This window comes from Nomascus leucogenys, chromosome 7b (genome assembly GCF_006542625.1).
Source record: "Nomascus leucogenys isolate Asia chromosome 7b, Asia_NLE_v1, whole genome shotgun sequence".
Lineage (NCBI taxonomy): Eukaryota > Metazoa > Chordata > Mammalia > Primates > Hylobatidae > Nomascus > Nomascus leucogenys.
In genome coordinates this window covers 78,815,321-78,840,098 of record NC_044387.1, presented here as the reverse complement: position 1 = coordinate 78,840,098, position 24,778 = coordinate 78,815,321, and the positions used below count along the sequence as shown (strand labels likewise).

Here is a 24,778-nt window from a genome sequence, read left to right as displayed (position 1 = left end):
GTTGGCAAGTCCTCCATTTCAAATTCTCACATTTAATATGTGGCTATTGTGATACACCTATAAAAACTAATAAAACTTATTAACTCGTGTTTCATTTGCATATTTTAATGGTCTGCATAATCTGTAAGGAAATTAGACTCTCCTCCTATGGAATGCTTAAGATCAATGAGCATTTCTTATACTGATTTTTTTGTTTTGCTAAATTAGTTAATAAAACATTCCAAGCCATGTTTCAATATTAGGCTGATATTGTAAGTCAGGAAAAATTATGAGCAAATTCATATTTCTACTATGGAATTACAGTATCCCTCCGTTATCTGTAGTTTCACTTTTTGTGGTTTCAGTTACCCACTGTCAACAGTAGTCCAAAGATATTAAAAGAAAAATTCTGGAAATGAATAATTCATAAGTTTTCAATTGCACACTGTTCTGAATAGTGTGATGAAACCCTGCATCGTCCTTCTCCATCTCACCTGGAATGTGAATGATCCCTATGTCCAGCCTATCCATATCGTATACACTGCCTGCCCCCAAGTCACTTAGTAGCTGTCTTAGTGATCAGATACAAAGACATACTATATATAGGGTTTGGTACTATCTGTGGTTTCACGCATTCCTTGGGTGTCTTGGAACATATCCTCTGTGGATAAGGGGAGTATATTATAATACTGCCTCTTAGCCGAAGTGTTCTTTTTTTTTTTTTTTTGAGATGGAGTTTCGTTCTTGTTGCCCAGGCTGGAGTGCAGTGGTGTGATCTTGACTCACTGCAGCCTCCTCCTCCTAGGTTCAAGTGATTCTCCTGCGTCAGCCTCCCAAGTAGCCGGGATGACAGGTGCATGCCACCACACCCAGCTCATTTTTTTTTTTTTTTTTTTTTTGTATTTTTAGTAGAGACAGAGTTTCACCATGTTGGGCAGACTGGTCTTGAACTCCTGACCTCAGGTGATCTGCCCACCTTGGCCTCCCACAGTGCTGGGATTACGGGCATGAGCCACCACACCTGGCCAACTGAAGTGTTCTTGATGTTATAATCCTATTGTTTTTGTAAGAGACAAGAAAGTAGATTTGAATTCTTTGTCATGTGCTAAGTCAAGTTTTCCTTTGGCAAAAATGGTTTCTTTCACCATAAGGAGCTCATGATGCATGGTTGCATACCCATCAATCATGCTGTTTATGGATCTTTAAACTTATTGCCTAGAAAAATCTCAGGCAGTTAGCCTACTGTGTATCTTTTACCAAGCTGCATTTATTTTATTATTTTGTTCCATTGTTTTGGAGGATGGTTGGGCAGGAGGTGTCTGGACCCCTGAAGCAGGCAAGGAACCCTTTCCCAAAGCCAACTCCTCCCTTCTCCCTGAAACATTTCCCTGATTAGAGATGCCTGTGGATTGATAAACCTCTTCTCTTTACACTTAAGCTAATTACTATTCAACTTTAGTGTCAATTTAACTAAGGTTTTAGTTGATAAAAGTTTTGATAGGGGAAGAAGGAAAGGAGAAAAGATTAATTTTGAAGTAAGGGGTAGATAAGCACCCTGCCAAGTGGCAATACCCCACTGGGGGTAAGGAGCGCTGGATTCAGAGGGCAGCTGGATAGCACTGGCCCAGGGCAGACAGGAGAGATTTCTTGAGATGAGAAGGATTAGAGCCTGGGTTCATGGCAATGAGGCTTTGCCTTGAAGTCACTTTTGTATATGTAGCTACTGACACTTGTGCTTTATCGGGTCCCTTTTAAAAGTTGCCCCTATTTCACTCAGATTTACTATTCCAGACTAATTTAGATTCTTCAAGGTCAAAACAGTGACTCCTATCGTATTTTCTGTTTTTCACTTTGGGTAGAATGGGATACCAGTTGCTACTCTCATACGACTTCACTTACCTTTCATAGGCTTCCTATGGTCTATTCTCCCCTGGACCAACTTCAAAACCTCCTTCCTCCACTTTCTAAAGTTATTTTCACATTCCTCTACAGTATTTAGGGTTCCTCTATTGTAGGAATTTTTAAATCATTACAAAACATGGGGTTATATATATATCACCTAGTAGAGATCTGTTAATCAAAATAAATAAACCTGTGTGCTTGCTGAGAAGCTGAACTGTGGAAATATTAATTGATTGCTGCATAGACCTAGCCATAATAAATAAGCTAAGATATTTTACATAGCCAGGAGTGATGAGCAAACACCACTTTTTCATCTGTGTTTAAAATTTATGTATTTTCCATTTATCTTAATTTTATGTTTCAAGTCAAGTTGTCTCTCATACTATACTCACATGCTCTGTTATTAATGGAGTGGTATCCATGGAACACGTGTTATTTGGTATTTCACTTTTGATGAACAAAAATATGAAAGCACTGTAAGGAAAATAAATTTTAGTGATATTTATTATAATACTGGTTTATATCAAGCTGCTTGATTTTTAAGAAAAAAACACACACCTTAAATATTCAGATCCTAATGACACAATGATTACTTTCAAATTGCCCCTTCAGTGGTCCTGCCATTTTGCCAGAACGCCTGTTCTCTTAGATGTTTCTCATTTTCCTTAATTACAGCAGGCTAAAGGCTAAACTCATAAGCTTTCCTTCCACATCAGATCTTTCCCTTAACTTTGAAATCACATTGTAAAAGAAACACAAATGGAAACTACATTGAAATAATATTTCTTAGCTATTATATTGACCAACTTCAAAAGCTGAACATCCTCAGTTGGACAAATGCTAGGGGACAGATACTCTTAGATACTGCTGATAGAAGTGCAGAACTGTATAACTCACACAGAGGAGAATCTGGGGTGATCTACTGAGGCCACCAGTGTGTCCACTCCTGACCTTACCAATCCTGCTGGAGGCCCACTCACACAGGTACACTCAAACTCAGGTGAGGTGGCCTACATGGTCATGCAATGGAATACTATGCAGCTGTAAAAATGGAATAATGATGATCTCTATGCTCTGATATGGAAAGATCTCCAGGATATAGTTTAAGAGATAAAAACATACATTTAAGTCTAGTGACATTTTTCCCTTTAACATCTCTCTCATAATACACTATTGATGTCCTGTATCTTTGCAACAAATGCCTCACTTACTCTTGGCTTTTAAGCCATGCAAATTTGTTAAAATGTGTCAAAAGATTAAATTAACTTGAGAAAATGAACAACATTGGGATACTTTTAACATCACTTGAAATATGTTTAAAATACATTTGCATGGTTCAACATTTCAAACAAAATAAGAAGCTTTCAAAGCATATATGACACTGAAATAGGGTAGGTAGCTAGGTACAGAAGAGTGTCTATCATATGCCATCTTTTGTGTAAAAATTAAAATGCTCTAGTTAGGTTTCTTTGTTCAATCTCTTACTTGCTTTAAAACACGAATAGTTTCATATTCCTTTCCATATGAGATTTAACTTTCCTTTTTGATTTTTATGGCTCTCTGCATTATGTTCCACCCAATCTATCTCAACATAAATCCTCGTATTGGCTTCTATGCCTGACCACTCCCTGCTCCAAGCTCTCTACCAACCCCCCTCCCCAATTTTTCACAACGACTTGCACTTGCTTCCCTTTCTTCCGTAGCTGGACACCCTACATACTCTTTGTCCTATCCAAACTAAAGAAGAGTTGAAGTGTTGAATGTGGTTTAAAAAAAAAACTTCCCCTTGGGCCAGTCCTTACTGAATCTTCCTCTTTGAATCCCCACAACGCTAAGAATAGTTACCACACAATCTAGACCATTTGCCACAATGTAATCTTTTTTTCTCTAAAGATTTTCTAATTCAATAGAAGCCAATGTTGGGGTCAGAAAATGATACCTCAAATTACGGCACTTTGGCATGCTGAGTACTTTGAACTATAGGAGATTGGAAGGCCTCAGAAGCAGCCTCAGAAGGAAAGTCTCTCTCTGACTTCCTCACGCCTTGATGGCTTCCACTCACCTTTCTCCCACAAAGCAGGCCGCAGAAATTAGAATTCCTCTTCTCCAAGATGAGTCATGGACACTAGAATCCCTCTTCCTCAAAGCCAGCCATGAAACCTAGATCAGTTACTCTAACAACCCCCAACCCTCCACGTTCTGTGTAGGAGCTGGCTATAAAGAAATTCTCTGACCTACCTTGTCTAGATCATAAGACCCTCATTCCAGAGGGGTCCTGCTGTATATCAAGGAGGAAGAAATACTACACAAAGAGACCAAGAAGAATCTGAACAGGCGGGTTTTGCTGTGTTTCTCCCCTCAGTCTATTACCATTAGATCACACCCTTTGTGTAATTATATTTCTCCATGGCTGTCAAATATTCAAATCTAAGCAGAAAAACAGATGTTTTTTCCCTGGGTCTTTGGATCTTCAGGTTCCCATGTCACGCAGAACTTTGATTAAATTTGTTATGTTTTTGTCTCATCAACCTGTCTTTTATTACAGGAGTGTCAGCCATGACCCTTATGATAGGGAAGAAAGGTATCACACCTTTCCAGTCCTATAATAGAAACCACATCTAATATCTCTTTCAGGGTCCTCAAGATATTTAACATGTAGTAAAATTGAATGCATAAAGCCTAATTATATGAGTATATTTAAATGAGTTATGTGTGTTTTATATATATTATTTATATATTTACACACATATATTTGTGTAAATATGTATTTCTGTGTGTGCATATATATATATATATATATTTGTAAGGTGAGTATTAGACATTAATTGGCATTTTGTTCTCAAAATTATACAATGAAAATCCTTATGGCCGGGCGCAGTGGCTCATGCTTGTAATCCTAGCACTTTGGGAGGCCGAGGCGGGTGGATCACGAGGCCAGGAGATCGAGACCACGGTGAAACCCCGTCTCTACTAAAAATACAAAAAATTAGCCGGGCATGGTGGCGGGCGCCTGTAGTCCCAGCTACTCGGAGAGGCTGAGGCCGGAGAATGGCGTGAACCCGGGAGGCGAAGCTTGCAGTGAGCCGAGCTTGCGCCACTGCACTCCAGCCTGGGCGACAGAGCGAGACTCCGTCTCAAAAAAAAAAAAAAAAAAAAGAAAATCCTCTACTCTGTATAGACCTGTGTGTTTTTCTAATAAACAATACAGAATGATATGTTAGAAAATACTTGAAAGCTACAGATAGGATGGGCGGGACCAAGATGGCCAACTAGCAACAGCAGCAATCAGAAGCTCACATCAAAAAGAATGATAATTAGTGTGTGAATCCTTCACTGGCAACCAAGGTATCCAGATTCTCTCATGAGAACCGACTAGGTGGCTGACGTAATAACGGTCAGGAAGGAAAAGCAGTGTGGTCTAGTGGCCCACCTGAGAGCCACACAGGGCTGCAGGGCCCCCACCCCACAGCCAAGGGAATTGGTGAGTGAGCATGCTACCCAGCTGGGGAAACCATGCTTTTTCCACAGAACTTGCAAACCTATGCCACTGGGGCCTAGAGTCCCAACACTGGAGCCATGCAGATTCTCAACAGCCTCTCTGCTGGAATCTGCCTCAGCCTGCTGAGCTCCCGAAGGGAGGGGTGACCAGTACCACAGCTGTAGCTGCCTGCTGCCTAAGCCATCTGAGCTCCTTGGGGAAGGGGCAGCAGCCAGCACTGGGAATCATTACTATCTAACACACTAAGCTCCCCGGGTGGGGGAAGGGTAGCATCCAGCTCTATAGCTCCAGGACATGCTTTTCCACTGCTGGAGCCAGGGAGGCTAGAGAGCTTGGTCCCCAAGAAGGGTTCCCCAAAGCCCAACACACTGGCTGTGGCAGACTGTGGCCAGATCACCTCTTCAGGCCTGACCCTGACCCATCCTTTCTCACTGGGCGGGGCCTCCCTGCAGGAACTCCAACAACTCCAGCCCGAGGCTCAGGGACAGAACCTGAGCCTCCCTGGGCCTCCCTTAGGGGAGGGTTGGCCACAGTCTCTGCAGACCAGCAGAGTTAGCCTTTCCTCCAGTAGTTCTGAGGAATCTGGATAGACCAGATGAGTGGGTTTCCCCCCAGCGAAGCTCACCCCCTCCAAAAGGGACAGTTGAAGTGCTTCCTTAAATGGGTCCTGTTCCCCATGCCACCCAACTGGGTGAGATCCTCTAACAGGGGTTGTCAGACATTCTATACAGGAATGGTCCTACTGGCATCAGGTTGGTGCCTCTTGGGGTCAGAGATCCCAGATGAAGGAGAAGGCATCCATCTTTGCTGTTCTTCAGCCTCCTTGAGTGACATCTCTAAGTGTGGGAGCGAACCAGATGAATAGGGCCTGAAGTGTATCCCCAGCAAACCACAGAAGCCCTACAGAAGAATGACCTTGAGAGAAGAGAGACAGACCTTCTTATATTGTTTTATACTCAGAAAAGGAAAGAGAAGCGAAACTAAAGGCAGGTAGCCCAGCGCCTAGGAACCAGACCTGAAACCAAGGAACCAGACCTGAAACCAAGCCTGGGCCTGCCTGACCTAAGCCTAGTAGTTAAAGATCGACCCCTGGCCTAACCGGTTATGTTATCTATAGATTCCAGGCATTGTATGGAAAGGCACTGTAAAAATCTCTGTCCTGTTCTATTTCGTTCTGATTACCGGTGCATGCAGCCCCCAGTCACATAACCCCTGCTTGCTCAATCGATCACGACCCTCTCATGCAGACCCCCTTAGAGTTATGAGCCCTAAAAAGGGACAGCAATTGCTCACTCAGGGAGCTCGGCTCTTAAGACAGGAGTCTTGCCCAATGCTCCTGGCTGAATAAACCACTTCCTTCTTTAACTTGGTGTCTGAGGAGTTTTGTCTGCGGCTCCTCCTGCTACATTTCTTGGTTCCCTGACCGGGAAGCAAGGTGATTGGCAGATGGTTGAGGCAGCTCCTTAGGCGGCTTAAGCCTGCCCTGTGGAACATCCCCGTGGGGGACTCCGACTAGCCTGAGCAACGTGGATCCTGAGAGCGCTCCCAGGTAGGCATTTGCCCTGGTGGGAGGCCTCGCCAGAGCTGTGTGTGGCAGGCCCCCATGGAGGATCAATGCAGTGGCTGAACACCGGGAAGGAACTGGTACCTGGAGTCTGGACATCTGAAACTTGGTAAGACTAGTCTTTGGAACTTGCCTACTCTGTCCATTTGAGTGGAAGTGTGGCCTGATCACCCATGGCATGCCTTTATTGGCACTTTGATTTTGGTTTTGGTTTTGACTTGGTTTGAATTGCTTGACAGGACTGGTCTTGGGAACTTGCCTACTCCATTTGAGTGGAAGTGTGGCCTGATCACCCACGGTGTGCCTGTACTGGCACTTCGGTTTTTGTTTTTGACTTGACTTGGATTGCTTGATACTTTGGTTTTGGTTTTGACCTGGCTTAGATTTCTGGATACTCTGATTTTGGTTTTGATTTTGGTTTGGTGTAAACTGCAAAAGTGTGTGTGTGCCCTTTTTACCTGTTCTTTGTTTTGTGGTGTGTGTGGTGTGAGCGTGGTGTTTTGTCTTGAAGAAGCATGGGTCAGGCACAAATAAGCCCATGCTACTAGGAAATATGTTGAAAAATTTCAAGAAAGGATTTAAAGGAGACTATGGAGTACTATGACACCAGGAAAACTTAAAACTTTGTATAAAGTAGACTGGCCAGCATTAAAGGTAGGTTGGCCATCAGAAGGAAGCCTGGACAGGTCCCTTGTTTCAAAGGTATGGCACAAGGTAACCTGTAAAGCCAGGGTACGCAGACCAGTTTCCGTACATAGACGCTTGGTTACAACTGCTTTTAGATCTCTCCACAGTGGTTGAGAGAACTGCAGTGTAAGCGAGAAGAGAGAGAGGAAGAGACAGAGGCAAAAGGAAAGTCAAAGAGAGAGAGACAAAGTCAAAGAGATAAAGAGAGAGAGAGATATATACAAGTAGTTAAGAAAAAAAAAGTGTACCCTATTCTTTTAAAAGCCAAAGTAAATTTAAAACCTGTAATTGATAATTGAAAGTATTCTCTGTAACCCTATAACGCTCCAATACCACTTTGTTGTCAGTGTAAACAACGGCATATCCTGAAAGCACTGAGGCCTTCCTATGAAAAATCCTTAACCCAGTAACCCAAGGATGGCCCAAATGCATTCAATCTGTAGCGGCAACTGCTTTGTTAACAGAAAAAAAAACAAACATAACTTTTAGAGGAAACCTCATTGTGAGCACACCTCACTAGTTCAGTTCAGAACTATCCTAAATCAAAAAAGCAAAAAAAGTAGCTTACTAACTCAAAAATCTTAAGATACGAGGCTATTCTGTTAGGAAAAATAAAAAAACCATCTATATCATTTCTAAATTAATTTGGACAAAACAAGTTCTTATTAATAGCAAAGGATAATTAAAATCCCAAACTTACAAGGTTTTCAACAAAAGTAAAGTTTGCTAAAAGTTAACAGTGTAACACGTATTATACTAACTTCTATTCCTGTGGCCTTAGACAGTCTAGCCCACAGACATAAAAGAAGTTCGCTTTAGAAAAGAATAGTTATCATCTTCAAAAAAAAAAAAAAAAAAAGAAAAGAAAAAAAGGGGTGGCAGAACTTATGTAAAAAGAGTATTATATGGTAAATTCTTGCCCTGAAATAAATTAACTGGTTGTTTAAAGAAAAAAATATTTGTAATAAGTCAGAAAGTTAAAGCATGTCAAAGAATTGTCTGCGAAAGTCGTGAAAGAGAAAAATGTTATAAAAAAAGAATTTATGCAAGAAATGTTGTATAATTTAAAAGTAACTAGGCCTCCTGAATGTAAAACTAAAAAAAAAAAAAAAAAGTTTATGTGCAAGGTGTATAAAGAAAATAAAATATACTTTTGATAAAACCCTTTACACCCTATGTGTCAGAAAAAAAAAAAAAAGGCAGTTGGAGTTTTAACCCAGACTGTAGGGCCCTGGCCAAGGCTAGTGGCCTATCTCTCAAAACAACTAGACGGGGTTTCCAAAGGCTGGCCTCCGTGTCTAAGGGCCCTAGCAGCAATGGCCCTGTTAGCACAAGAAGCAGATAAGCTAACTCTTAGGCAAAACCTAAAGTCCCCCCATGCTGTGGTGACTTTAATAAATACCAGAGGACATCATTAGCCAACGAATGCTAGACTAACTAGATACCAAAGCTTGCTCTGTGAAAATCCTCGCATAACCATTGAAGTTTACAACACCCTAAACCCCGCCACCTTGCTCCCGGTATTAGAGAGCCCAGTTGAACATAACTGTGTAGAGGTATTAGACTCAGTTTATCCTAGTAGGCCCAACCTCCGAGACCACCCTTAAACATCAGTAGACTAGGAGCTCTACGTGGATGAGAGCAGCTTCGCCAACCCCTGCAAAGTGACTCTGAATAAGACGACAAGCCCTGCTCCAGTCACACCCAGAAGCTGACTGGTCCGTGCATGGCTGAAACATGAGGAAACTCATCGCAGGACTCATTTTCCTTAAAATTTGGACTTGTACAGTAAGGACTTCAACTGACCTTCCTCAGACCAAAGGCTGTTCCCAGTGTATACATCAAGTCACTGAGTTAGGACAAAAGGTTGCTATGATCCTATTATTTTACGGTTATTATAAGTTTACTAGAACTCTAAAAAAACTTATTTGTATAATGTTATTCTATACAAGGTATGTAGCCCAGGAAATGACCAACCTGATATGTGTTATGACCCATCTGAGCCTTCCATGACCACAGTTTTTAAAATAAGATTAAAAACTGAAGACTGATGAAGGCTCATAAATGATACGAGTAAAGCGTTAGCCAAAACAGAAAAAAAAAAAGAGGTGCCCAAACAAGTTGCCTTAAAATTTGATGCCGGTGCTGTCATTAATAATAATAAATTAAAAATAAGATGTTCTAATTAAGAAAGAGGCTATATGACAGAAAATAAGTACGTTTATCATAAATTAAGACTATGTAAAAAGAAATGTAGATACTGGTCTTTTGTCATTTAGGCTACTGAAATAAAAAATGAAAAACTACCCTGCCCACCTTCAAAAAAGAGAAAAGTGGCCCTTCCTGTACCAGTAGTCAGTGTAACCCCTTAGAACTAGTAATAACCAACCCCCTTAATCCTTGCTGGAATAAGGGGGAACGTGTAACCCTAAAAATTGATGAGGCTGGACTGGATCTTCAATTAAATATTATAGTTTGAAGAAAAGTTTATAAACGCTCTCCTGAGCCAGTATTTCAAACCTTCTATAATGAACTGAATGTGCCAGTACCAGAAATTCCAGGAAAAACAAGAAATTTGTTTTTGCAATTAGCCGAGCACGTAGCTCAGTCTGTCAATGTCACTTCATGTTATATATGTGGAGAAACTGTAACAGATCAATGGCCATAGGAAGCCTGAGAATTAGTACCTACAGACCCAGCTCCTGATAAATTCCTGGCTCAAAAAAAATCACCCTGATAACTTCTAAGACCTAAAAGCCTCAATCATTAGACAATACTGTATAGCAAGAGTGAAGAAAGACTTCACCCTTCCTATAGAAAGACTCAGCTGTCTTAGGCAAAAACTGTATAATAGTACTACAAAAACAGCCATCTAGTAAAGTTCAAACCATACTAAGAAAAATCCATTTAGTAAATTCCTAAAGTTGCAGACCGTTTAGGCCCACCCAGAATCCCTCTGGGACTGGACAGCCCCCACTAGGTTATACTAGATATGTAGACATAAAGCCTGTGCTAAGCTACCTGACCGGTGGACAGGTAGTTGTGTTATAGACACTCTTAAGCCATCTTTCTTCCTAATGCCCATAAAAACAGACGGACTCCTAAGCTTCCCTGTCTATGCTTCCCGTGAAAAGCAAAGCATAGCCATAGATAATTAAAAAGATGATAAACGGCCTCCTGAAAAAATTATACAATACTATAGGCCTGCCACTTAGGCACAAGTCGGCTCGTGAGGATACCAGATCCCCATTTACACGCCCAACTGAATCATACGGTTGCAAGCTGTCTTGAAGATCATCATTAATAAAACCAGTAAAACCTTGACTGTTCTGGCCCAGCAAGAAACTCAGATGAGAAATGCTATCTGTCAAAATAGATTGACTCTCAACTACTTGCTAGAAGCTGAAAGAGAAGTTTATAGAAAATTTAACCTTATTAATTGCTGTCTACACATAGATGATCAAGGGCAAGTAGCTGAAGACATACTTAAATATATAACAAAACTGGTACATGTGCCCATGCAAGTGTGGCATAGATTTGATCCTGAGGCCATGTTTAGAAATTAGTTCTCAGCACTAAGAGGATTTAAAACTCTTATAATAGGAGTTATAATAGTAATAAGAATCTGCTTACTGTTCCCTTGTTTGCTACCTGTACTTCTAAATGATAAAAAGCTTCATTGCTACCTTAGTTCACCAAAATGCTTTAGCAGAAATGTACTCTATGAATCACTATCAATCTCTATTGCACAGGAAGACATAAGTAGCGAAAATAAGAGTGAGAACTCCCACTAATAAAAAGTGAGTCTCAAAGGGAGGAAATGAAAGAAGAGAGACAGACCCTCTCATATTGTTTTATATTGTCTTATACTCAGAAAAGGAAAGAGAAGCAAAACTAAAGGCAGGTAGCCTGGCCCCTAGGAAGCAGACCCAAAACCAAGGAACCAGACCTGAAACAAGGCCTGGGCCTGCCTGACCTAAGCCTGGTAGTTAAAGATCGATCCCCGGCCTAACTGGTTATGTTATCTATAGATTCCAGACATTGTACGGAAAGGCATTATAAAAATCCCTGTCCTGTTCTATTTTGTTCTGATTACCGGTGCATGCAGCCCCCAGTCACGTACCCGCTGCTTGCTCAATCGATCACGACCCTCTCAAGCGGACCGCCTTAGAGTTGTGAGCCCTTAAAAGGGACAGGAATTGCTCACTAGGGGAGCTCGGCTCTTAAGACAGGAGTCTTGCCCAATGCTCCTGGCCGAATAAACCACTTCCTTCTTTAACTCGGTGTCTGAGGAGTTTTGTCTGCGGCTCATCCTGCTACAACCTTACCATTGAAAGAAAAACAAACAGAAAGCAACAACAATAGCATCAACAACAAAAAAATGTCCCCACAAAAACCCCATTCAAGGGTCAGCAGCCTCAAAGATTGAAACTAGTCAAACTCATGAAGACGAGAAAGAATTGATGAAAAAATGCTGAAAACCCAAAAGGCCAGAGTGCCTCTTCCCCTCCAAATGATCACAACGCCTCTCCAGCAGGGGTACAGAATTGGATGGAGGATGAGATGGATGAACTGACAGAAGTAGGCTTCAGAAGATGGGTAATAAAAAAATCTGCTGAGCTAAAGGAGCATGTTCTAACCCAGTACAAAGAAGCTAAGAACCTTGATAAAAGGTTAGAGGAGCTGCTAAGAAGAATAACCAGTTTAGAGAGAAACATAAATGACCTGATGGAGCTGAAAAACATTGCGTGAGAACTTCATGAAGCATACACAAGTATCAGTAGCCAAATCAAACAAGCAAAAGAAAGGATAGCAGAGTTTGAAGACCACCTTGCTGAAATAAAGCATGCAGACAAGATTAGAGGAAAAAAGAATGAAAAAGAATGAACAAAGTCTCTAAGAAATATAACACTATGTAAAAAGACCAAGCCTATGATTGATTGGAGTACCCGAAAGAGACGGGGAGAATGGAAACAAGCTGGAAAACACACTTCACAATATCATTCAGGAGAACTTCCCTAACCTAGCAAGACAGGCCAACATGCAAATTTAGGAAATACAGAGAACACCACTAAGATACTCCATGAGAAATCAACCCAAAAACACATAATCATCAGATTCTCTGAGGTTGAAATGAAGGAAAAAATGTTAAGGGCAGCCAAGAGAAAGGCCAGGTCACCTACAAAGGGAAGCCCATTAGAGTAGCAGCGGATCTCTCAGAAGAAACTCTACAAGCCAGAAGAGATTGGGGGCCAATATTCAACATTCTTAAAGAAAAATATTTTCAATCCAGAATTTCATATCCAGCCAAACTAAGCTTCAAAGTAAAGGAGAAATAAAATCCTTTCCAGACAAGCAAATGCTGAGGGATTTCGTTACCACCAGGCCTGCTTTGCAAGAACTCCTGAAAGAAGCACTATATATGGAAAAGAAAAACCAATACCAGCCACTGCAAAAACACACCAAAATATAAAGACCAATGACACTATGAAGAAACTGCATCAACAAGTGTACAGAATAACCAGATAGCATCAGGATGACAGGATCAAATTCACATATAACAATATTAACCTTAAATGTAAATGGGATAAATGCCCCAAATAAAAGACACAGACTGGCAAACTGGATAGAGTCAAGACCTATCAGTGTGCTATATTCAGGAGACCCATCTCACATGCAAAGACACACTTAGGCTCAAAATAAAGGGATGGAGGAAAATTTACCAAGCAAATGGAAAGCAAAAAATAGCAAGGATTGCAATCCTTGTCTCTGACAAAACAGACTTTAAGCCAACAAAGATCAAAAAAGACAAAGAAGGGGATTACATAATGGTAAAGGGAACAATTCAACAAGAAGAGCTAACTATTCTAAAAATATATGCACCCAATTCAGGATATTATTCAGGAGAACTTCCCTAACCTAGCAAGACAGGCCAACATGCATATTTAGGAAATACAGAGAACACCACTAAGATACACCATGAGAAATCAACCCCAAAACACATAATCATCAGATTCTCTGAGGTTGAAATGAAGGAAAAAATGCACCCGGATTCATAAAGCAAGTTCTTAGAGACCTACAAAGAGACTTAGACTCCCACACAATAATAGTGGGAGACATTAACACCCCTCTGTCAATATCGGACAGATCAACAAGAGAGAAAATTAACAGGATATTAACAGGGATATTCAGGACTGGAACTCAGCTCTGGATCAAGTGGATTTAATAGACATCTGCAGAACTCTCTACCCTAAATCAACAGAATATACATTCTTCTCAGTGCCATATGGCATTTATTCTAAAATTGATCACATAATTGGAAGTAAAACACTCCTCAGCAAATGCAAAAGAAGTGAAATCTTAAACAGTCTCTTAGACCACAGTGCAATCAATTAGAACTCAGGATTAAGAAACTCACTCAAAACCACACGATTACATGGTAATTGAACAACCTGCTTCTGAATGACTCCTGGGTAAAAAATGAAATTAGGGCAGAAATAAAGAAGTTCTTTGAAACCAATGAGGACAAAGAGACAATGTACCAGAATTTCTGGGACACAGCTAAAGCAGTGTTAAGAGGGTAATTTATAGTACTAAATGCCTACATCAAAAACTAGAAAGATCTCCAATTGACACCCTAACATCACAATTAAAAGAGCAAGAGAGGCAAGAGCAAACTTATCCAAAAGCTAGCAGAAGACGAGAAATAACTACAATCAGAGCAGAACTGAAGGAGATAGACACACACACACACAAACCCTCCAAAAAAATCAATGAATCCAGAAGCTGTTTTTTTGAAAAAATTAACAAAATACATAGACTGCAAGCTAGACTAATGAAGAAGAGAGAAGAATCAAATAGACACAATAAAAATGATAAAGGGGATATCACCATTGACCCCACAGAAATACAAACTACCATCAGAGAATACTATAAACACCTCTATGCAGGCTGGGTGCAGTGGCTCACACCTGTAATCCCTGCACTTTGTGGGGCTGACGGGGGTGGATTACTTGAGGTCAGGAGTTTGAGACCAGCCTGGCCAACATGGTGAAAGCCCATCGCTACTAAAAATATAAAAATTAGCCAGGCATGGTTGCAGGTGCCTGTAATCCCAGCTACTCAGGAGGCTGAGGGAGGAGAATCATTTAACCCAGGAGGTGGAGGTTGCAGTGAGCTGAGATTGCACCACTGCGCTCCAGCCTGGGCAACAGAGTGAGACTCCATCTCAAAACAAAATAAAACAAACACAAAACCCCACCTCTATGCAAATAAACTAGAAAATCTAGAAGAAATTGATAAATTCCTGAACTCATACACCCTCCCAAGACTAAACCAGAAAGAAGTTGAATCCCTGAATAAACAAATACCAAGTTCTGAAATTGAGGCAGTAATTAATAGCCTACCAACCAAAAAAAAAAAAAAAAATCCCAGGACCAGATGGATTCACAAATTCTACTAGAGGTACAAAGAGGAGCTGGTACTAATACTTCTGAGACTACTCCAAACAATTGAAAAGGAAGTACTCTTCACTAACTCATTTTATGAAGCCAGCATCATTGTGATACTAAAACTGGGCAGAGACACAATGAAGAGAGAAAACTTCAGGCCAATATCTCAGATGAACATTGATGTGAAAATCCTCAATACTGGCAAACTGAATCTGAATACTGGCAAACTGAATCCAGCAGCACATCAAAAAACTTATGCACCATGATCAAGTCTGCTTCATCCCTGGAATGCAAGGCTGGTTCAGCTTATGCTAATCAATATATGTCGTCCATCACATAAACAGAACCAAAGACAAAAGCCACATGATTATCTCAATAGATGCAGAAAAGACCTTTGATAAAATTCAACTTCCCTTCATGTTAAAAACTTTCAATAGACTAGGTATTGATGGAACATATCTCAAAATAATAAGAGCTATTTATGACAAACCCACAGCCAATATCATATTGAATGGTCAAAAGCTGGAAGCATTCCCTTTGAAAATTGGGAAGGATTTCTTTGAACAAGACAAGGATGCCGTCTCTCATCACTCCTATTCAACATAGTATTGGAAGTTCCGGCCAGGGCAATCAGGTAAGAGAGAGAAATAAAGGGTATTCAAATAGGAAGAGAGGAAGTCAAATTGTCTCTGTTTCCAGACGACATGACTTCATAGTTAGAAAACCCCATCATCTCAGCCTCGAAACTCCTTAAGCTGATAAGCAACTTCAGCAAAGTCTCAGGATACAAAAATCAATGTGCAAAAATCACAAACACTCCTTTACATCAACAATAGACAAGCAGGGAGCCAAATCATGAATGAACTCCCATTCACAATCGCTATAAAGAGAATAAAATACCAGGGAATACAGCTAACAAGGGATGTGAAGGACTTCTTCAAGGAGAACGGCAAACCCCTGCTCAAGGAAATAAGAGAGGACACAAACAAATGGAAAAACATTTCATCCTCATGGATAGGAAGAATTGATATCATAAAAATGTCCATATTGCCCAAAGTAATTTATAGATTCAATGCTATTCCCATCAAACTACCATTGACATTCTTCACAGAATTAGAAAAAACTACTTTAAATTTCATATGGAATCAAAGAAGACTCCATATAGCCAAGACAATCCTAAGCAAAAAAGAACAAAGCTAGAGGCATCACGCTACCTGACTTCAAACTATACTACAAGGCTACAGTAACCAAAACAGCATGGTACTGGTACCAAAACAGATATGTAGACCAATGGAACAGAACAGAGAACATGGAAACAACACCACACATCTACAACCATCTGATCTTTGACAAACCTGACAAAAACAAGCAATAAGGAATGGCTCTCCTATTCAATAAATGGTGCTGTCAAAACTGGCTAGCCATATGCAGAAAATGAAAACTAGACCCCTTCCTTACACCTTATACAAAAATTAACTCAAGATGGATTAAAGACTTAAATGTAAAACCCAAAACCATAAAAACTCTAGAAGAAAATCTAGGCAATACCATTCAGGATATAGGCATGGGCAAAGACTTCATAACGAAGATGCCAAAAGCAATAGCAACAAAAGCCAAAATTGACAAATGGGATCTAATTAAACTAAAGAGCTTCTGCACAGCAAAAGAAACTATCATCAGAGTGAACAGGCAACCTACAGAATGGGAGAAATTTTTTGCAATCTGCCTGTCTGTCAAAGGTTTAATATCCAGAACTTACAAGGAACTTAAACAAATTTACAAGAGAAAAACAAACAACTGCATCAAAAAGTGGGCAAAGGATATGAACAGACACTTCCCCAAAGAAGACATTTGCATGACCAACAAACATGAAAAAAGCTCAACATCACTGATTATTAGAGAAATGCAAATCAAAACCACAATGAGATACCATCTCAGGCCAGTCAGAATGGCGATTATTAAAAAAAAAACAGAAAGAATAGATGCTGGCGAGGCTGTGGAGAAATAGGAATGCTTTTACACTGTTGGTGGAATATAAATTAGTTCAACCATTGTGGAAGACAGTATGGTGATTCCTCAAGGATCTAGAACCAGAAATACCATTTGACCCAGCAATCCCATTACTGGGTATATACCCCAAAGAATATAAATCATTCTACTATAAAGACACATGCACACATATGCTTATTGCAGCACTATTTACAATAGCAAAGTCATGAAACCAACCCAAATGCCCATCAATGATAGACTGGACAAAGAAAGTGTGGTACATATACACCATGGAATATGTTGCAGCCATTAAGAGGAATGATGTCATGTCCTTTGCAGAGACATGGATGAGGCTGGAAGCCATCATCCTCAGCAAACTAACATGGGAAGAGAAAACCAAACACTGCATGTTCTCACTCATAAGTTGGAGTTAAACAATGAGAACACATGGACACAGGGAGGGGAACAACACACACCACACAGCCTGTTGGGGGGTGGTGGGCAAGGGGTGAGAACTTAAAGGATGGGTCAATAGGTGCAGCAAACCACCATGGTACACATGTACCTATGTAACAATCCTGCACGTTCTGTACGTGTATCCTGGAACTTAAAGTAAAAAAAATTAAAAAATGAAGAAATAAATAAAAGGACACTATAGATAATGCTCTTGATTGTTTTACTTCAAACAAGTGTACAACCCTCCAACAAATCACTCCCTGAGACTTGACAGTTTTCATCTAAAAAATGGGGATATACACTCATCACAGAGCTGTGATGAAAATGGAATGAGAATGCATACACAATTCTCAGTGTACTTCTGGCACAAAATAAAACCTGAAAACATTTTAGTAAAGAGAAAGCCTTAATTACCAAATGGATATGCGACGGGTTACTGAGCATGAAAAAGAAATTAGGACTACACAATGATTTTGAGCCTGTGCAACTAATGCTAGTCATAAGAATAGGTACATCAGAAAGAAGAGTCCCAGTCAATTAGATTAACGGAGTGGGTGGCAGTAAGTAAGAAGGTAATCAAATTTATTTTATGTATATGAACATAAAACCGAATAAATCACAAGGTGTTTTGGGCTACAGACTTAAAATAACTTGGTGCAGTACATCAAATACAAAGTTCCATGATAAAGTCTGTGAATGCTGTCAAAGGCATAGGTAACTTAAAAGGAAACTTGATGTTTTACCCAATGATTCTTCTTTACATTTTCAAGCTTTCTCGCTTCCCTAGATTTGCAATTCCACACATCACACACTTAGTAAAAATTGTGTGCACGTGCCGTTACGCTGACAACTGAAGTCAACAAACATTTACTAAGCATCAATTATGTATAAAACACTATATATGAAAGTTTGGTGGTGATGGTGGGAGGACTGGTGTATATAGAAAATAATGGGCCTTGTCCTTCAGGAAATCATAGTTCAGAAATAAAGAGGACTGTATAAATAATACAAAGTAGACTCTGATAGTTTCAATAATGGAAGAAGCATAAAAAGTTTTGGTAGTTGAGGGGAAGATTCTAACTAGAGAGAAGAAAATCCAGAAAACATCACATGGGATGGAACAATCCCAAATGATATTAAATGATGGCCAAGGAGGCTGAGGAAAAGGCCCTCAAGGTTGAGGCAAATGTCTGGAGTATGGTGTAATCCTGGGTCAATGAATGCACAATACAGGGAGAAAGGTGAAACATGTATAGAAACACTGGCTGGATAGTTGTACTATAAGGGACAAGCCAGATTAAGGAGACAGGTTTATTCTGAATTCAGTGGGGAACATTCAAAGGTTTTTAAACAGGACAGTGACATGCCCTGATGTAGGGCAGATATAAGCTCTCCATACTGGCAAAAGGAAAGAATGGAACCAGGGAAACTAGATGTGAGATTTTTTACAATCCTATGTATACAAGTGGGTAGGTAGGATGGGACCGAGGGAAAGCAGAGGAAGAACTTGTGAAAGATTCAAAATTTTTTTTTTACAGGAGTAGACATAGCACATAAAGGGAAAAAAATAAAGATGACAGGTTTTTAATTTGAATGACTGTGGCCTTCTATGGAGAGAGAGAACTCAGGAAGAGGAACCAGTTTGCGGGAAGGGTCCAGTAATAAAAGTAATTCTAATTGGGAAATGTTGAAGGCAAAGAGGAAGGAACAAATGGTTTAGTGTTTGCTAAGTGCTGATCAGCATCATTCCCTTCTGTGTGTTATCTCAGGTAAGACTGAAAGGAGGTACCTGTGGAGCATGTGTACAGATGTGTAGTTTGGTCCATAGTTAGAAATAAGGGCTGTGGCTTGAGGAAAGGTGACAGCTAGAAACAATGATTTGGGTTTCCTCACAATGTAAAATAATAGATGAAGCTGTGGAGTAAACATTAACCCTCCAGGCAAGGCACGTTAAATGAGAAGACAAAAGAAGGGAGAGCAGATCCTTAAAGATAATCCAAATCATATTATTATTATTTGAATTGAAAAGGACATCGGTCTTGTTATAGACCTCTAGCTCCTGGATCTTCAAGAAAGCAAATGTTTAACAGAGTGTCCTGAATATTGTTTCTTGGTGTCAGCTCTGCTCTCACCCTTACATACTCTCTCCTGAGCCATGGAGCATGGAAGACTCAAAATTACATTTCCCAAACTTTATTGGCAGCTAGGTTCTGCCATGGGGAGGCACTTGCATCATTTGAGGAGATGGGAGAAGACATTACGTTTTGGTGGTGCCTCCATAGCTTCAGCAGGAGCAGTTGGTCAGGCAGAGGCAATTCAGCAGTATTGTGTGGGCTTCAGGGTTATGGGTGACACCACCTTTCTTCTTTTGCTCAATTGGGTCTTGTAAACAATTCCCTGTGTTAAATCCTCTCCTATTTAAAATACCTGGAGTCGTTTTGGTATATAGACTGATAGACACTTTGTATATCATATAAAGAAAATGTAAGACTAGAAATTAACCAACCTTTAAAAATTAGACTATACAGAGGATAGAAGCAATAATTTTAATTTTAAAAAGAAAAGCAATATCCTAAACGAATGCAACCATGTTTCAAGTGTCTTTACACAGACCATGAAGCTCCAAGTTTATTCAGTGAATACCCTTCAGAACAAACTGATTTAACCGAGTTAAAATAATGAAATGATATATTCCAGAAATTCATCTTAGCAGAGAAACATAGAAGGGAGCCTAGATGCACTACAGGAAGAATTCTTGAATTTCTCCGCTGCAGACCAAGTTCAGATTGAGCTACAGGGTTCCTCAGGTGCACTGCCTACTGCAATATAAAGTTGGGCAACACATACCCAACAGGGAAACAGTAATTGAACATAAATGTTATTAATAAAACAACTGTAATGGCAACTAATATGTAGAGCATTAACCATGTAATTAGCACTATATGAAGCATTGAACATATTTTATTTCATTTAACCCTCAAAATACTTTATGAGGTTGGTGCTATTATTATCCCTCTTTACAAATGAAGAAACCAAAGCTTGGAGAACTGAAGTTATTTGCCCATGGCCACATAGGTGGAAGTGGTAGAACATGAATAATTGATTTGCAATTTTAGAGAATGTGCTTTTTCTAAATAAAGAAGAAACATGGAGGAAAACAATGCCTGATAGACTGGGTAAACTGGCCTTAAATTGTCATTAAGTCAAAACTAAGCCATGCTATGTTACAATTTTGGTGTGTAAAGAAATTGTTTTTGAGAGAGCTATTCAGAGCCAGAATTCTGTGTGAATTGTACAAAATACATAAAATTGCCTCTAACCAAAAAAAGTCAGGAATCTGCTATTTTAGAATAATTTATGTTATTTTTTTCTCCAATTGGCCTGGGACTACTCTCTAAGGCAACATTTCAATGACAAAGAGATTGTTCCTGAATGTGGCTGGGGAAAAGCCATCATTGCTGAAGGAAGGCAAATATACTGTTCTTTCCCTGAAGAAAAAAAAAGTACCAAAATCTTTCTAGGCAGTACTATCCATTATGTGAAGAACTGACAGGGAATATAAATGGAATCCAGAGGGGAAAGAAGACTGAATTTAAGGTGACCCAGTTCGTGTTAAGTTTTATGGACTGAACACTGCCATATAGATATTCAAAGTCATTTTCACCCTTATTCGTAGAGTGCATACAGCTAGTCACAGATGCAACCAAACATGGGCATTCAAAAGAGCATGTGTTCTCAGGTTTTGAAAGGGTAGCTGTCTAGCTAGGTTGAGAAGAGTGAGTGAGGAGACAGGGAAGTGGAAACTAGGTGAGATAGGAAGTGAGTAGTACATAGAAGAGAGAATCAGTACCTACTCTAGGGGTATCAGGAAGCCAGCAGAACTCTTTTTTTGAATAGCATGTTTTAGTTTGCAAAATATATGATTCTCATTGATAAGCTATGTGTTATGATTTTCTACATATTATAGATTGATAAAACTAAGCTTAAGAGCAGTTAAATGATTTTCCAGGCTCTCAGTTTTGGAGAGCTAAAGCTGGGGCTCCTGCCCCCAAATCTGGCACTTTTTGTCCTCTAAAACCAGTTATTGTAAATGAAGAATCTGAGGAACAAGCATGTGGATTTTATGAAATGTAGGTTTAAAAAATGTAAACATATCAGGATCCTTAAAAAAGCACTCTCCATGTTTTGAAGAACAGCAAAATCACTAGAAATGATTGTTTACCTTACTACTGATAGCCCAGCTCCAATGTAATTTAGCAGCGGATTTGATACTTCTTCTGCATCCAATCCAAACCAGCCAAACCTGAAAATCCAGAAAGTCACATCAAATTAAATATTGTTAAGATGTTTCACCATAATGTTTAAGGGCACGGACTCGGGGCCAGATTCCTGGGTTCAAATGCTAGCTCTCTCACTTATTAGCTGTGACTTTGGGAAAGTTAATTATCTTCACTGTGCCTCAATTTCCAAATTTTTTAAATTTAAATTTTTTTTTTTTTTTTTTTTTTGAGATGGAGACTTGCTCTGTCACCCAGGCGGGAGTACAGTGGTATGATCTTGGCTCATTGCAACCTCTGCCTCCTGAATTCAACCTATTCTCCTGCCTCAGCCTCCCAAGTAACTGGGACTACAGGTGCCTGTTACCACGCCTGGCTAATTTTTGTATTTTTAGTAGAGACAGGGTTTCACTGGTCTTGAATTCCTGAAATCGAGCGATCCACCCACCTCGATCTCCCAAAGTGCTGAGATTATAGGCATTAGCCAACGTGCCCAGCCTCTCATGTTTAAAATGGGATAATAATTATACCTACCTTATAAGTTTGTTACAAAGATTAAATGAGTTAGTATACATAAAAGTACTTGTGAGTGTCTCTTTCCTAAGACTAAAAAAGAAGTAGGAAAAAGTAGTTCACCTGACTCATGGAAGGTTAATTAATTGGTTACAATATTGTATAGTGTTTGGAGTAGACTTTTAAAAAACTTCTAGGTTAAATATCCCTACTGTGTCATCACCACAATTTTTTTTTTCCTGCCTGACATTGCCGTGATCATTACCAAGAATCACTGAGAACTATCCAGGGGCAAGAGGAAAGGAGAAAAGAAGGAAAAGAAAAAGAAAATGGCAGGAGGTGGGGAATGGGGAAAGGATGGGAGAGAATGATTGGAAGTTAGTAAGTTGGTTTGTTTTGTTGTTTTGAGGTGGTTATAATGCTTTGAGTGGAAAGGGAGTCCAAAAGGTAAAGTGAGAATAACACCCTACATTCTACTCATTTTCCCAAAATTGATTTGAATGTTAATCTTAATGCTGACCAAGGGCACCAGTCTGATAGAACTTTGTGTAATGATGGGACTGTTCTCTATCTTCACTGCACAAAAGAGTAGCCTCTCCCCATATTAGCTACTGAGCACATCAAATGTGGCTAGTGCAACCAAGAAACTGGAGGTTTAATTTTATCAACTTTTAATTAATTTAAATTTAAATATAAATGGCCTCCTGTGGCTTCTGGCTACACTATTGGACAACACAACGCTAGAGCTGGGGCTGGCAAACTTTTTCTCAAAGGCCAGATTGTAAATAATTTAGGCTTTGAGGGTCAGTTATTCCCTTGCTGCTCAACTCTGTGACATAAAAATAGCCACAGACAATCCTTAAATGGATGGGTTTGGCTGCGTTCTGATAAAACATTATTTATAGAAATGGCTGGGAAACCAGACCATGGTTTGCCAACCCTGCTCTAGAGGGAAGAATATGTGCTCTGGAACTAGAAGACCTGGGTTTGAATCCTAGCTTCTTAGTTCTGTGAACTACAGTAAGTTACTTAATCTCTTTGTATATCTACTCTCTTATAAGATAGTGCTTACCTCACGTATTTGTGAAAGTGAGATGAGAATGATGCATAGAACATGTCCAGCAAATTGTCACACAATAGAAAGGGACAATGAACATCAGTTTCCTTTTTCTCTCTCTACCTCTGTTTCCCAGATTTAATGCTACACTCTATCTTGATCAAATATCTAGATCACGTATTAAGAATTTAGGGCAAATAGCAATAGAAGGTGGCATATTTGATGTGTATGTTTTACTAGCTATAAACTCTGTGAGAATAAGAATCATATGTTATTCCTCTCGGTAAGCACTTGCCTTACATAGAATATCGGTGCCGGAAATCTTAGTTGAACTAGTTTGACTTGAATTACCTTGAGCTTGCCCAGCCAGTTAAGGCATTAAATGATCCCCAGATTAAGATTCCAAGGCCTAAACCAATGGTTTTGATAATTGGGACAACAGCAATGTTCCCTGTAGATGTAATATACAGAAGAAACATGTTATTTCCAATATAGAAAATACATTTATAAATAGAATTAGTTTTTATTCTAACTTCAGTGGAAGTGCATGGAATTTGGACAAATTTAGTAAAGCACAGTTCCTTATTTTTTAAGTGAAATAACCATATTTTTGGCATTAAATTTATGATTATGACTGCTAGAAGAACTAGGCTTAGGAAAAAAGTCTACAAAGAAAAATGCTGAATTCCTAATTGTACAGAGGTTTCTCACCCTTAGCATAGCTCTCTATTCTGTGATTCTTCATGGAAGCTGTCAGTGATAAATTATCAGTGACCATCCTCTTAGACTTGAACTGGGGCCAAATACTGGCAGAAGTGTTTGGCCATAAACCAGGCCCAGAATTTGCTCTTTCATGATTGCTGATTTGTCCTCTGGATTTCTACATTCATTCTCTTATGTCTTGAGGGTCACTGAGGGCCAAATCCTTATTTTTTTTTTTTGTCTCAAGTCCTACAGTCTCTTCTTAAAAGGTTACTTAACCTCTTTAGGATTCCATGATGTCTTCATCTCTTGATTCTCCTCCTGTTTTTCTCTTTAGCTCTTTCTCTGGCTATTTTTCATCATTCCTTCTGGAATAAGGTACCCCCTAAAGATTTTCCCGTGAACATATTTGTCCGCTTGCTTTATTGTCCTTTGGGTACTTGACCTAATTTCATCATTTCAGCTACCAGCTAAAGGCGCGTGTTCCCAGTACTACAGTTCTAACCTGGACCTACTTTAGGGTTTTAATATTATTCTTCAAACTATCAAGAAGAAATCTCCAACCAGATGTTCTCTATGGTGGAAACATCAGGATGTTCATGCTTAGAAAGTGCCAAGCTGAACCCATCATTTTCTCTTTCAAACATGTTCTTTTTCCTACTTCCGCACATGTGTCAATACCACCACCCTCCTAATCACCTA

The 24,778-nt window shown here is 39.6% G+C and overlaps 1 protein-coding gene across 3 annotated transcripts in view; it reads right to left on the bottom strand.

Annotated features, from left to right (window-relative positions):
* Nucleotides 1–24,778, bottom strand: part of TMEM144 (transmembrane protein 144) — a 50,822-nt gene that overhangs the window by 20,038 nt on the left and 6,006 nt on the right. For all 3 annotated transcript variants that reach the window (XM_030816272.1, XM_003257902.3, XM_012508209.2), the window contains 3 exons: nucleotides 23,726–23,825; nucleotides 21,750–21,830; nucleotides 2,274–2,355 (listed from right to left, as the gene is read on the bottom strand). In XM_030816272.1, coding sequence (XP_030672132.1) covers nucleotides 2,274–2,355; nucleotides 21,750–21,830; nucleotides 23,726–23,825 — 263 coding nt within the window. The remainder of the gene's footprint in view (nucleotides 1–2,273; nucleotides 2,356–21,749; nucleotides 21,831–23,725; nucleotides 23,826–24,778) is intronic.